The sequence below is a fragment of the Salarias fasciatus genome, chromosome 3 (assembly GCF_902148845.1).
Source record: "Salarias fasciatus chromosome 3, fSalaFa1.1, whole genome shotgun sequence".
Taxonomy (NCBI): Eukaryota; Metazoa; Chordata; class Actinopteri; order Blenniiformes; family Blenniidae; genus Salarias; species Salarias fasciatus.
In genome coordinates this window covers 23,077,436-23,092,857 of record NC_043747.1, presented here as the reverse complement: position 1 = coordinate 23,092,857, position 15,422 = coordinate 23,077,436, and the positions used below count along the sequence as shown (strand labels likewise).

At 43.6% G+C, this 15,422-nt stretch overlaps 1 protein-coding gene across 1 annotated transcript in view; it reads right to left on the bottom strand.

Moving 5' to 3' along the window:
- The window catches only part of dysf (dysferlin, limb girdle muscular dystrophy 2B (autosomal recessive)), a 73,686-nt gene that overhangs the window by 51,204 nt on the left and 7,060 nt on the right, over positions 1-15,422 (bottom strand). The window contains 21 exon segments of the mRNA XM_030088043.1: positions 689-795; positions 943-1,067; positions 1,339-1,516; positions 1,598-1,711; positions 2,342-2,457; positions 2,698-2,730; positions 4,670-4,752; positions 6,176-6,219; positions 6,311-6,379; positions 6,469-6,572; positions 6,652-6,778; positions 6,883-6,998; positions 8,174-8,204; positions 8,479-8,529; positions 8,655-8,717; positions 8,824-8,952; positions 9,032-9,288; positions 9,371-9,494; positions 10,670-10,775; positions 11,482-11,573; positions 12,515-12,570. Of these exon segments, the coding sequence (XP_029943903.1) occupies positions 689-795; positions 943-1,067; positions 1,339-1,516; positions 1,598-1,711; positions 2,342-2,457; positions 2,698-2,730; positions 4,670-4,752; positions 6,176-6,219; positions 6,311-6,379; positions 6,469-6,572; positions 6,652-6,778; positions 6,883-6,998; positions 8,174-8,204; positions 8,479-8,529; positions 8,655-8,717; positions 8,824-8,952; positions 9,032-9,288; positions 9,371-9,494; positions 10,670-10,775; positions 11,482-11,573; positions 12,515-12,570 (2,125 nt within the window).

Genomic DNA, 15,422 nt, shown 5'->3' with positions numbered 1-15,422 from the left:
AGTGATCAAATAAATCTAAAATCCAAGGACAAGTGTTTAAAAAGTTCACCTTCAGAGAGATTTCACACTGTGAGAACACAAACCAGTGCATTCAATTCAACTAACTTTCATAGCTTCTTAATGGTTATGTGTGTTCATCATTTCCACCGACGCAACAACAAAGTACTTCATTTTGTTTTAAAAAAAAAATACACACTTTATGTTTCTAAGTGAAGGATTCTGAAGTTAAAATTACGTATTTATCTAATACTGATGTAACTGATAGGTTTGTTTACATGTTTATTTCCACTATAACGATGTTATTTTTTTTTCCAATTAGTTATGTTTATCTATATGTGAGAACATGCAATATTTATGTGTGTCTCTTATATGAACGTGTTTTATGTAATTTTGAATGTAATTTCCAAGTTTTGCTTTTCTCTGCACGTGCTTGTATTAGAGAGGCGGCTTACTTTTTTGTGTTTTGAGTGAGTGTGTATTGATAGTGTTTTTTGAGTCTATCAGATCCACGTTTGTGTTTGAACTTGTATGCAAACCTTTTGAGTAGCTTCAGCCTTTTTGACTCACTCCAGTCGTTTTCAGTCACTCAAGTCTTTTCGATTGGCTCTCACATCTCTCATATCTCTCATATCATTTCGATTGGATGAAACTGTGAAGCGTGTTAACCGGGATGTTATTCACTGTTTACCTGCAGTCAGTGATGACCTGATCCAACAGCTCCACCACTCGGAGCTCCACCTCCTCCAGGTCACTTCCTGCCTTTACCTGCAGCTGCACCCGCTGCAGGTTAGCCTCCTGGACCGGAAACATGCTGGATCAATATTTACATCCAAATTCAAAGTCCCATGTGGAGATTTTATGTAAACACAATGGCATCAGAGAGAGAAATGTACAAAACGAGCTGCATGCATTGGTCCAGGAGGCTGTATGAGGAGTCTGTACCAGTCTGTCTATGATGGCCAGCAGCATGTTCAGAGCCTCGATCCTCGGTTTGATATCCTCCCACTCCGAAGACAGAACCACCACCGGCTTCACGTTGCCCCAGGGGAGGTAGTAGTAGTGGCAGCCTGCAACACACACACACACCCACACACACACTCAAGCTGTCAGTGGTTTCAGGCTCCTTCTTGACTCCACGTTTGAGATTCCTGCTCCCTGATGTGTTTCAGCCGAGTGTGTGATTGTCTGTATCTGGTGGCTGCTCTACACACTGGGCTCAGTTCATCAAAAAATTAATGCAAAAATAACAAAATACCTTCAAAAAATCATTTAATTGCACACGTATCACCATTCATATTGGTAAAATGTAATGAATGCATAAATTGTTGGAGAACACACCGTCAAACACGGCCCGGCTGAACTGCGTGGTGGACGCCAGGGGGAGGCAGGTGTAGTCGAACTTGTTGCCGTAGTTACCGATGCTGACCTCGAACTGGATGGCGTCATCGACGTCCTGCAGGAGGGTGGCCGAGTAGAACGCCACAAAGAGGGAGAACTTCCTCTTCCTGAGGAACTTCTGCGAGACCGAGGAGAGAGAAGACGTTGAGGGAGGACTCGGAGGCGGCGTCCTCCTCTCCGGATCGGCCGTCGCTCTCACCTCCACCACCAGCAGATCGTCCGAGGAGACGTCCTCCGTCCTCTGCTCTGGTTTTTCCGCCAGTTTCGTGGTGAGTTCCAGTAAAACTCTGCCTCGGTACGCGACGCCCTCCCCCTGATGAAGAGGAGTCAAGACAAACCAGCATAAAACAGTTTGCAACCTTTACAATAGCCACCAATACTAAAGTCGATGTTTCAATTGAAGAATTCTAATTACATAACCACTGACAATCTGACAATATTCGCTGTTTTAATGCTTTCAACGTTAATTTCTTGGTAAATTTTTCTTCACATATTAAAAAAAATGCATGAGTATTTTAAAATCCATCCACACATCTTCAACACTACTTTGTCCAGCTCATGCCGGCGAGGCAGTAGAGTCAATCCCAGCAGAGTTTGATCGAGATTTTGTTTATGTAGAATTTCATGAAAATTGACAGGTAGTGATGTGCAAATATAGCTTCATGAATCACTGTTATTTTCTGAATCCATCAGATGATGCTATCTGTTCAAAAAATCTTTTGAGAGCACACTTCATTGCCAGTCCTTCAATCTCTATCTTACAATCAGGAGTGCCATCTAGTGGCTTCAGAGAACAAAGACAGCGGTTCATGAAGCTTCATGAAGCTTCATCTGCACATCACTGTTGACAGGTCACATGCTGCAGAGGTTTGTGTTGTAGTTTAAAATCACGTAATACAATCCTTTCTAATTGGTTGTTTGGAAAAAGATGAGATGGATGTACTTTTCCTAAGTTCAAGGCTTCGTGGGGGTCGTTGAAGGCGGTGAACTCTCGGGGGCTCCCGTACAGGTTGACGAAACAAGGACCGAACGTGGGAAGGAAACCGAGACTGTCATCCACTGCAATGACAGAAAGAAACAAGCATAACGTTTAGTTATGAGCAGCTCACAATGAAAAGGTATGATCAAACTGGATGAAGAAACGATCACACACAGATTCAATTTGATTCATTTGTGGAAAGAGAATCAGACTTTTAGATGTGATTAAGAGTTGAGGAGATGTCACAACCACGGAGATGTGAAAGAGTTGATTGACAGCTGAAATATCAGTGGTAGGCGAAAAGAGGATGGAGGACGTACTGCCAGAGTGGATGGTCCTTGGAGTCAAGTCATCTGAATGCGTAGAGAGGAAGGATGGTTCAGAGTCAAGCATAAAGGGAAACAGATGTCTTTGAACGCCACTCAAATCCCAACGGCAGCAAAAGAGCTCGAACACACACACTGAACACGACGTGCACGACGAGTCCAACTGTTTCAGGCAAACGCCTTGAAGCAAGTTTCTCTTTCGATGAAGTGGGAACCCCTTCAGACAGTTAGTTCATTGACTAAATCTACAGCGAGCAGCCAGAACATCATGACCACCGTAGGTGAAGTGACAAACACAAAAAGTTGAGTTTTTAGCAGTAGAGGGTGGTGGGAAATTTCTTAAGCGGGGCATTCATCGTTCTCCAATTTCAGCCAATATTCTAAGTGTTAATTTAAAGGCAGTACTTCATAAACCATGCAGTGATGGGCGATCTAAAAGTTGCTCCAAGGTGCAGCCAATAAACGATGCTGGCAATTTTCATGTCCTTTATTTATAATGTTAATCACAGATTGGTAGAATTGCTATTAAACCCTAGCTCCCCAGAGCGTTTTTCCAGTGCTTCAAACTGTTTATTTGCTCTTTTATTGCATATTATTTATTGAAAGTTAAGCACATACATTGTTTTTTGTCATTTATTATGGCTTTTTTTTCAGTTTCTTAGTGACGGCAGGATCATGTAAATGGACATCCAAAACACAGTGGAAGTATTGCGTTTTCACTTTAAATCATTGTCGTATAAATGGGTCCCGAGTCCTGAAAGCTGATGTTAGAAGCAAAACAATCAGGAAACACAAGAATTTGAGCCAGTTTGTCAACAACTGCTTTGTCAAACTGCTGCTCCTGTGGGGTGTTCCTGGTCTGCATTGGTCAACACTGACCAACAGTGATCAGATGGAGGAAAAGAGTTTAACCTGTGACACTGATGTTGGTGGGGAGTGAAAGTTTTATAGGACTTTATCATACCGACAACCTCATGTAGCTTAAAGTGGAGCAAAATTCTGCCTCAGTCTTGCAAATATTGGGGCCTCTACAAGATGGGTCTAGGTGGCTAATATGGCTAATAGGTGCAGGCTCATTGAAAATGACCATGTCAATGTTCAAAAATTAGGCACATTTTTGTCATTATTTATCATTATTAACTTTGGCTTTATTTAATCTGTATGCATTTCAAATTCTGTAGGCGTGTCAACAACTTCCCAGGTTTGCAGAATTAAGGATTTGTAAGGAGGAATGTAATACCCTATTGTGCCAGAAGGTGGTGCAGTGACTCCTCTGCCTCTTTTCCTGCATCCACTCCAGGAAGCACCAGCTTGAGACACAAATAAAAATGGGGAATTTTAGGTACTGAAGTTCCTGGCGACAACTGACTGATGAAGCTCTCAGAAACAATGAGTCACTTCAACACCCGGTGCACAACAGTGGCATTACTTGAATCATTTCTACTGTACCTTCAAGCAGTCAAATGATTCATTACCAGTCAGGTTTTCTAGACAAAACCCAAGAGGGGAAACCTCATGCATGTCAGCTTGGCAAGACGAAAGATACCCATAGGATGAAGACAGCAGCAAAGAGTGTTTGGTACGCAGACGGGAGAATGTTAGTCCTCATGCAGGTCATGTCATCTGAAAAGCATCCACGTTTTGTTAAGTCTACAATGACAGAGTGACTGAGAAGCTGGCATGAGCTCGACTGTATGAGAAGATATGTTGTGTTCCACATGTAAACTGAGGGTAAAACTACTTCTGTCTTCATTATCAAAGAAGTCATGTTCTATAACGTTACTGAAGACCACGAACTCGCTGCCATCAACCTAGCTAGGACAGCTAATTATAATTTCATCAACAGCTGATGAAAAGCATGAATGACCTGAGAAATCTGCTTGACTCCTGTGCAGTCAGATCGAGAGCGAACTGGTCTAAACTGAGGTGATCCGGTCAAGTCCAGTTTAGACCAGTTCTGACTCACCGTCTATCTCTCCTCCGGGAGCGGAGATCTTAGACATGCCGAGGTGGGTGGTGCCGATCACGTCGTTGTGACTGGCTCTGTCCCTGGAGGGAAGAACAGATGAAACCACAGCTCTTAGGTGCTGTTAATCCAATATGAAAATTTCAAACCGTGGCTCTGCAGGAAACTACACACTGGTTCAAAGATCACTTGAAAAAAAAAAAAAAAAACAATATGAAATTGGAAGAAGTCTATATTTCAAAAAGTTAGTCCGGTGATTGTTTCGATTTACTGATTGCTTGGCAGGTTAGTCAGTTGGTTGATTATTTAGTGGATTTGCTGTTTAGTTGGATGATTTATTTGTTTGTTCATCAGTCAGTCGGTTTAACAGTTGAATGTTGGGATGGTTAAAGTGACCATCTGTCCCATTCAGTTTATAATTTCAATCTCTGTACTACCATCCTGGAAGTTGAGATCCCATCCCACCTAGTCATAGAGTAGAGTAGAGAAGAGGGGCGACAGTAGCTCAGTTGGTAGAGCGGGTCGTCTTATAACCGGAATGTTGGCGGTTCGATCCCCGCTCCCGCAGGTGTGAAACTGTCGTTGTGTCCTTGGGCAAGACACTTCACCCACCTTGCCTAGTATGAAAGTTGTGAGAGTGAATGGTTGGTGGTGAGCGGAGGGGCTGATGGCGCAGCCTCGCTTCCGTCAGTCTACCCCAGGGTAACTGTGGCTACAATAGTAGCTTACCATCACCCAGTATGGTGTGAATGAATAATGCAAAGTGTCTTTGAGTGTCCAGAAAAGTGCTATATAAAACCAATGTATTATTATTAAGAGCTTTACTTTATTATTCAAAACCCGGCTGGCCAGTCTGCCAGTGGCTAAGCTAAGAGCTGCTTGATGCCGAACCCACCTAATGGTCCAACAACAGATGTCGTCTGTTTTCCTCTTTGCACCTAGTCACGTGTAGCAGGACTGACTCAGTTCACGAGGTAATAGACGAGATGACTTGTGAGTCATCGGTCAGTAAAGCGATTCATGGGTTTTGATTTATTCAGACTCAAAAAGTGAGACGCGAACTCAACTTCTGGGACGTGAGAAAAGAGGTTAAAACGCTGTGGGCTCCAGATTGAACGAAACGGGCACCTTGTGGTCAGTCAGTTTGTTATTTGGATGTTTACTTGTGTGGCTGATAATTGATTGTACATTGACAAATCGGTTGTTTTGTTGATTAGGGTTTTGGTAGTTGGTTCACTCATCAGTTGAATGTTTGACTCATCAGTGTCAAATACTTGTCTGATTGGGTGGATGGTCAAGTTGGTGGATTTGCAAGTAAGTTAGTTGGTTGTTTGACCGATTTTTTGTCAGTCAGTTTATTAATTGGTCATTTAGTTAGTTTAATGTCTAATCTGTTAGTGTTTGGTTGGTTAGTTGGTTGGTCAGTTGTCCAATGTAAAAGAAATGTTCTTTATGAGGGCAAACTGAAAAAGTTACAAAAAATATCATGAAACAAATGAGAATCACCAGTCCAGGATTCTGATCCTCATCTTCTCACACATGGATGGAAACTAAGAAGGCAGAAGAAGAAAACTTTTAACATACTAATAATAATGATGCACGCTTTGGTTCATATTATAGAGTGTTTGCATTGTTTCTCACTCTAATAGGCATGCTCAGGCTCTGGTTCCACTGGGGGTTGGCATTTTTCTCCAGAATCTTTGTACAGACCTACGAATGGAATGACAATACAGTTATAGGCAAAGTTCTGACATTTGAAGGATATTCACATAGATCTGGCAGAAACCGTGTGAATTCACCGTCTTGCCAGCGAAGTGGATCTCCACCATGGGATCCACCAGATTCTTCCTGTTGCTATCAAACCCGAGAATCTGCCTCATTCCGTCCATGAAGGCATCGTCCACTGCAGACACAAGTTAGAAACTCTCCGTTTCCGTTTGCAAACTGGTTCAATCACCCAGAAATGTGGAAAGAGGACTGACTTTGTGGCAGATCTTCGGCTCTGAAGATCCTCAAGGTGAATGTCGCTCCTCTAAGAGACAGACCGGCTGGCCTCAGAAGGTTTCCCTCTATGTCCTCTTTATCTTCCACACACTCACGTTTATCGGCCTGCAATCGTTTCCAAAAGTTTATTTGACATTACTGCTCCTTGGTGACGACTCTCATCAGGTTTCTCACTGAAGTCATGTTACATGCTAACTGGTGTTACTCACCGGTGGCTCGTCGCCGGCTGCCAACACGAACAGGCTGACCTTCAGGTAACCTTTGACCCCAGCAGAGAGGTCGTCGGGGTCGCACAGCAGCAACCACTTCCTGAGGAAGCAGTGTCCTGAAAAAAAATGCAAACTTATAGCTTCAGTGATGAATCAATTAAAGCTAGGGTTGGCGATCTGAATGAGATACATTTTTTTTAAAATACTGGTTAAAATGATCTTTATGACTCGATGGGAAGCAATTCATGGCGTGTTTTTAAAGTAGAGCGTAAAATATCCGCTATCTACAGCAGGAGTAAAACGGGAAAAACAGCAACCAATAGTCTTGCAGGGACACCTTTTTTTAAACCAATCAAATCCTATCACCGTTCGCCGTTCGACCTGCCCCCTGTGCGTACATGTCAATGGTGTGCACTGACCCTGGTTCAGTGCGCGCGTTGCCAAGCGCGCTCGCAGCTCGCGTGAAAAATAGAACGAAGCGGAGCGGGCGCGCTGCAGAGCGCGAGCCGCGGCCCTGCGTGTTGTGTGCGGGCTGTCAGATAGGTGGTTAAGATGGGAGGTGATCAGAAACTCCGTGCGCGGCGCCTCCGCATCCAGTGTGTTCCCATAACAGCGGGAGCTCCTCCAATGGGGTGGGAGCTGGGCGGAGCCTTGGGGAGATGCTACATTCAAATACATGCTAGTTTTCCAAGATCGCCAGCCCTAGCTTTAAATGTAACAACAGATATTTGATATGAGGGTGTTCAAGCCGTTTTTGTGTGAAGTCCCGACAAAATCAGGTCTCTCCAACTGTCAAAGCGCCATCTTATGACTTCTCTCATTGTAATTCCCACGGGAACCAACAGTGTAAACTCGTGGCCTGGCATGCCAACTACATCGCCGTCAGTGTTTCTGCCACTGCCGTGTAAACGCTAAATAATCAAATCCTCCTCCAGTAAACAGGAGTTCAGCAAAGGTCAGTGAATAGACAACGTTACAGAATCAAAGATATTGCCCTCCACCAATAAACAAGAGTTGAGTGAAATGGTAACACAGCTACTATCCATCGGAGACAACAGCTTCACATGATGCTAATGCTACAGCTAACACTGGATTCAATGAGAGACAGAAAGCAGCTTTAAAGCTTTACAAAGTTTGAAAAAAATAAAAGATAAAAGCTCAAGGAAACTTCAGTAACTGCAACTGAGTTTCATAGGGCATTTTAAGAATGTCTTATGTTATTCACACTAGCGGCTTACTGCAGTGGTGAGCCAGTAATTGTGGTTTGAATAATACTCAAGAATGTACTTACTGTGCTCATTGTAGACGGTGCCCACATCCAACTGAGAAAGAACAACAGACCTTTATTCATATGTTCTGCTTCAGTGTGCCAGAAATCAACACAGAGGAAACTAAGCATTCAACTTATGTTCATATAAATGGCATCAATGTGGATTTATTGTATGAATGCCCTCCCACACCCTCTTGTGGTGGAAAATGGTACTGTGTACTTTTTCCATTGCAACACATCTTCAAATCAATTGTTTCTTCACATTTCATTGATTGATCAATATTTTTGGTGAAGATGTAGCATCTCCTGTAGCTGTTACAGCCTACCTTGAATTCTCCGATCACTGCATCTGTTCTCAGTGAGCGAGAGTCACACACCTGTGATGCAGGGAGAGAGGAAGTTTCAAGATATCAAGTTTACTTAAAGCATCTTACATTAAAATTGACAACAGTGTCCTAATTAAATCATTTTAAGTCACAGATGGACCAAATTCCAAACTCACGGTGATGAAAATTGGCTCGTCAAACAAATCTGATGGCGTCTCAAAGAAGTTCATGAAGAAAGTCTGACAAGGGAAATAAAGTAAAGTCACACTCTGGCTTGTTCAACATCATAATTAGTAACAAAAACTGTAAAAAGATGACAAACATATTGTTGAAATGCTTTCCCACCTCGTCAAAGAACGGGTTGTTGCCCTTCCTGATGCGAGTTCTTTTGGTCTGCCCGGCCACCGTTATCTTCACCACAGGTTTGATGTTGATGCCAGGAAGCTGTCGTCCTTCAATGACTCTTACACGAATCTAAACGACAACACTTACTGAGGTGGCTGTTTGATTGTATATCACTAGAAACTGTTTATCAGTCTGGGAAGTGACAAACCTGCAGGTCCTGGGGTTTGTTGGGTAGCGGTTTGGGTTGGCTGCTGGCTCCCCGCCTCCTCTTCCTCAGCCCACCGTGGGTGTTGTAGGACGGCGGCGCTCGCTTCGGCGTATGGGCGGCGGGGGACTCCCGACCGGACGGCCCCTGAGGGCCCACGATCACCATGGAGCGCCCGTCGTCGGCTCCCGGATCCTCTGTGGGCTCCAGCATCATCATACTCTCCGTGTCTTCCTCGCCAAGAGTATCCAGTGAAATCACTGCACAGGCAGAGGAGAACTCAACATGGCCGCCTGGAGACGAACGAACATGACTAATCAACCACGGGACGGATCGGATTACTTGTGACGGTGTCCAGCTCCACGTTGGGGTTGCTGTGGGGAAGGGTCTCCGGATGGGGTGGAGGCTGGAAGACCGGCGCCGATCCTGGTGGAGGGAGGTAAGAGATCTGCAGGGACAGAGTGGCCTGCAGGACACAGGAAATGAATGGCGACACGTCAGCTCCTGCAGGGGTTGTAGTTAATCAGACTGGATGACGTGGAAGTAATGACGTTGAGTACGACAATAAGTTTGACTGATTGAAAATACAAGAATAGCAACGTTATGCTATACAGCATCAAAAGGCCCCAGTTCCTTCAGTACATAAATAAACAGAGAACGGAGCTGTTTATGTAGAGGGAAGAACTTAAACATACACGAAGATTTTAAAAGTGAAAGTGGTCCAACACTTTCCTTTCTTGGGAATCTGCTTGCCATTGTTCTGAAACAGTGATTTCTGAAGTAGCGTTAAAGTGCCTCATATCATCTTTCCATCCGTCCATTTGTATTCTAGACCACTTCAACAGATTCGGGGTCACACAAGGCTGTTGGGAATCCCAGTCCTCAGTCGGTCAAAAGGCAGAAACAGACACTTAAATTTAGAAAAAACTAGAGTGCAGTCGTTGACACAAAGAAACACTCCCTACTGTACTACAAACAACGCCACTGTGCAGCCTGCTAGTCTTTTGTTTGTTCAGAAATAAATCGGCGTGAGAAGCAGCAAACAGACGCTGCCGTCAGTATGTGTACAGCAGTGGCATTCTCTGGCAGACATGAAATGATTCACCGTTTCCTACGAAAATACGCAGACGACGCTGCTCCGCTGCATAAATGTAGCTCAGATGAATCCAGTATTTACACTCAATTATTCAGATGTCACCGTGCGCTGATGAATGAAGGTACTGCGTGTTCCCAGTAAATGCTTTGCACAAATCTTGAGATAGCCTCTCTCAGATGTGTGTAAAAAAAATAAATAAATAAAAGTGAGACATCAATCAGATCCACTCTGACACCGACGGGAAGACTTTGTTTTGGGTTCAGGAAACCGGGACGGGAAGCAAAGCAGTGTTTGAGCTGTAGGTGTGTCCCACCAAGGTGTCTCTGTGAACCCAGTTCTGTGTATGAAGACCAGGTTCAGGTTTAGATTGAATAAACCAGGGGGTGAAAATTCATCTCAGAATGAGGGACATGATCTAAGCTGAGGCCGACCACAGCAGAATGACCTATAAATACACACAATTCATGTAGTTTTGTTTGATTAGGTAAATCAGGCCTTAGCTTTTTTTTTTTTTGATTTGTCAGAAATTTGAGAACTGTGCTCACCCCGGTGTTGTTTCTCTTGGTGTCCAGCAGCGAGACGGTGAAGGTGGCGGACAGGCTGGGAGAGTTGATGACGTCTCTGAGAGCCAGACGACACTCCCCCAGAAACCTGGACAAGGTGGGTCAAAGTTTATTTTTAACATCTGCATATTGACCGTTTTCACTCTGAACCCAGTCAGAACTGTTGTCTAATTTAAATGGTATCTTTTAAAAAAAAAATTCAGCACAGTATCGGTAAACAAACTATCAATCTCATATCAAAAAACAAATCCTATGAAAGATCCTAAGAAGTAATCGAACAATCCAGAAACACATCGTTGAATAAAGGCAGGAATGCAATAAATTCCCCTCAAACAAACAGATGAATTGATTCATGCCGAGCTGCTGTGTGATGGAGTAACGCCAAACACAAAGGTCACGCTCTGGTCCTGTGTACCAGCAGCAGCTTCCAGTGAATGGATCAATTAATCAGTCTGCTCAATTAGTGAGTGAATGGGTGGAAATGAGTGGACTGATACCACAATGAGAGGATGACCCGACGCGTTGGTGCGTCTGGAATAAAACCCGACTCGCTCCACGTCGCGACGGAGCGAAACGATCCAGAAATAACCCCGCGGAGGGCCCGTCGGCCGCGGCCCCGCCCTGATACGCCTCACAATGCCGCGGTTCTTATCTCACTTCCTGTTCTCCGAGCTGAAGGCATATCGGCCGTCCCTCCTTTTCTGCCCGATGACACAGACGGTTCACAAACACACACACACACACACACACACACACACACACACACACACACACACACACACAGCATACGGTACCTGTTTCTGCCCATTTTCTCATGATCTTTGACGACGCAGTGTATCTCGGCTCCGGAGTCCAAGGGAATCCCCTTCAAGTCCCACTCGAAACCCTGAAGCAGAGAAAGGGAAACAGCTGGAGAACATAGCTGACAATAGTTTGGAGAGAAGTTTACGGTGTAACATCAACAGTACTGAACAGTTCACGCGTGCTTCCAAAAATTTAGCAATTTGTGGATGGATTTTTATTTTGTGGCTTTCAAGACACGAACTGTGATCTTTCAGTAAAGAGAAGAAATATGGAAAAATGTAAAGTTCTGGGTGAATTATAAATTCCTGACATCAAAGCCAATGGTAATTTTACTGAGGCGATGGAGAAAAGTTCATGTTAGCTTCCAAAAATATAGAATTTTGAGCAGAACTTTGTAATTTGAATTAAACTTTAAGGTGTGTTTCCTGATAAACTGCACAGAGCATGGAAGGTAAGAATAATTCAATACTTTTTCAAAAGTCAGTACTTACTAGAAGTCAATTTCAACAATTAATTTAATTTCAAGCTATCTATCTATCTATCTATCCATCCATCTATCTATCTACACTCTTTTGAGAAGAAATGTTGATCATTTTACAGTTTTTGCGATGATTCATGTCGATGAACCTGCGAACATTGTCCTCAGGACTTAACATATGCCTGCAAAACCTTACTATAATTTGTGTAATGAACACCTGTTGATTTCAGTCCATCTTTCCCTTGAGTCAGGACAAGTACTCTAAAAATATCTGCAGCAAGCTGACCTTCATGAGAAGATATGTTGATTTTTTTTTTTTTTTTTTTTTTAAAGTTTTGCAGCTCCTCTGAATCCTATGTTTTTGTGTGGTCTTCAGATTGCACAGCTGATGTTTACTTCAAACGTGACTCTTAAGCCTTCATTAGATTCATGAACTTTTACTGCTCCGATTCCTCAACCCCCGACATTCAGCCAGTATTTTTTTTTTTTTTTTTTTTATTATTTGATTTGGTAAAGGATCGTTGGGTGTTTGATGGAGCTCTCACCTCATTCCAAACAGGGTTGGGGTTGTTTTTAATGACCTTTGTCTTCTTCTTGGAGCCTGAGGAAAACACACAACAAGACAAGTTGTTATTTATCTACCCAACAATGCTAACAATGACATTATCTGTGAATGCCTGCTGGATTTAATCCATTTTGATTGATGATAAATGGATTTGACATATGTAGCGTGTTTCTGGGAATGGTTTGATTGCCTCCGAAATATTGTTGCGTTCCTCGTATTGACAATGAGGCTCTGACTCTGGAGGGAAATCACCAAACACAATGAGGTCAAAGCACCAGCACCACACTGGCTGCCAGCTGAATGTACAAACACAAACATGTTTTCTCCCCCCGTGCACACCCCGAGAAACGCTTTCCTGTTTTCTCCACAGTCATCTCACACACACACACACACACACACACATGCGCACACACACGCACACACAGACATAAGTAAGTGCAGACTCACACAAGACTACTTGTAAGTGTTCCCTCGTTCTTAAAAAACATCTCCACCCTTCCACAGAAGGGTCGAGAGGTCACATTACTTTTGTGTTACTGTGTGTGTGTGTTTGTGTGTGTGTGTCCCATGTGTTGGTATCTCCGCCTGCTATCACAGATGGGAAGTGGCACTGAGTTGACTTCCTGGTTGGTTCAGCTTGGCACATTTTCTGTCTGAGAGCTGAAAATAGAACAGACTGTGACCGACAGGGCGAAGCGTACGTATGGGAAGCCTAAGTTTAGACCCCAACCGTGCGTGTGTGTGTGTTGAGTGTGTATTCAGCCGTTTGCTTTATGTTTATTCAACATTGTGGGTTATTAATCTGCCAAAAAGAGTATGTCTCCCAAAATGCATCCTCCACTTGTCTTCTGAGTAGCAAAGCAATCCTCATCTAGTGAGCAAGAAATCAATAAAGTCTTGAACTTGAAAAAATCAACTTGTGGTGTAACAGGATAATACAGGATAATACAGGGCCGCGGTGTTTGTTTATGCGGCCGTACGTCAGAACTATAGTTAGCACAGGACCGGGTTGAAGTGGCCGGGCAGCCAGCTTTTATTTCTGGGGTTTTTTTTTCTTGACGGACGACAACACTTACTGTTCCAATAACACTTAGAGCGGAAATCCTGCCCTCAGGACACAAACACAAGCACTCGCATTTAATCACATACACACCTGCAGAGAGCAGAGGAGTGTGTGTGTGTGTGCTTGTGGCATTTGTGCAGAAAACTGAAAAAGCTTTGAGAGCACAAAAAATAAAGCTAAATTTCTATTTTTCAGTATTTACTTCAAAGTATCAGGAAAGAGACAGTGTTCAGTAAGTCTTACTGTCAGTGACGAGTTAATGACAGTCAACGAGGAAATATCCAGCCCTCATGAACTTCTTTAACTTATAATATTGTTGTGATGCTTATTTTAATAAATTCTCATACTAAGTCTTCACTGTAGGAGAGTTCATGTTTCCTCTCTCTGTGTCTCTGCTCTGAATTCCTGAAGTTTCTCCTGAAGCCTGCCGAGGCCAGAAACTCCACTGCCTCTGAAATCCTTCCAGACAGACAGGATCTGAGTGACATGATTAACTAGCATCCTGGTCAAGTTCAGATTGTTTGAGGTGACGGGATTTTCTGCTTTTTGTTTGGTGTTAATACATCGTCCGCCTGAAGGAAGAGAGCGAGACCACGTCTGTTAAAGGACGACACATCATGAGGAAGGACAAATCCTCTGACATCTTCTAGACCAGACTCATTATTCTACACTCAGACTCCTCAAACTAGATCTAAACCCCCCTTAAACCAGGATCAGTCTCCTCAAACTAGACCTATACTCCTCAAATTAGACCAAGATTCACTATACACTCGGCTCAGATTCCTCAAACTAGACCTAAATTCTCTCAAAGCTAGACTCAAACTTAATGGATTTGACCCAGACTCCCCAAACCAGACCCAGATTCTCTTTAAATTGTATCCACACTCATCAAACCAGACTCCGGCTCTTGATAAATAAGACCTGGACTCATGAAAGTAGACCCAGACTCTCTCTAAGCTCGACCTAGGCTTATAAAACCAGACACACTCATTAAACAAGACAGATTCCTCGAACCAGATCCAGACTCTCTTCAGACTAGAGCTAGGTTTAACAGACCAGACCCAAACTCTCTTTAAGCTGCACTCAGACTCATTAATTTAGAGTTAGACTCCTCAAACAAGATCTAGACTCTCTTCAATCTACACCCTGACTCCTAAAAGCTAATTACTCGAACAAAACAAAAGAAAGCTGTGAGCATCTATCGCTCAGTCGGAGTTCAGCGCTGAGGCCAGGTTTCATTATGAGAGGCTGATAGGAGCATGTGTGTGTGATGGCACCAGGAAACAGCGTTGGGACAAAGGCAGGAAGCCGCGAGCGGAGTTCACTTCATTAAGGAGGCAAGAGGCTGACTCGTGGAAAGTACAAAAACAAACACATGGAAAAAACAGACAGCCAGGTAACCCCAGCGCCTTCACCTCGTGCCATTTGCCGTCCTTCCCGCCAGATGGTTAAAGAAAACATGATATGGTTGCTTTGCGCTTTCGCTTTTAAGTTAAAAGACTCTCCTCATAACCCTAACCTTCTATCAAATGATACAAGCAAGTGTTCTGTTCAGCAGTCAATCCGTCCATCTTGATCCTCTTTCCCTTTTCTTTTCTCAAGGTCATGATCACAGCTGACTACAGGCGAAGGCCGGGTGAATCACAAACAGGTCATAAGTTCATCACAGGTCAAACAGTCACACACACACTAACAATCCAAGCCAGAGGCAGTTAACATTCAGCAACAAGTCTCCAGTACATACTTTTGGAGTGTGGTAGGAATCCAGAGAAAACCCACACAGGAGCAAAACCCTGGTGTGTCTCGCTGTGAGACAGCAGTGCCG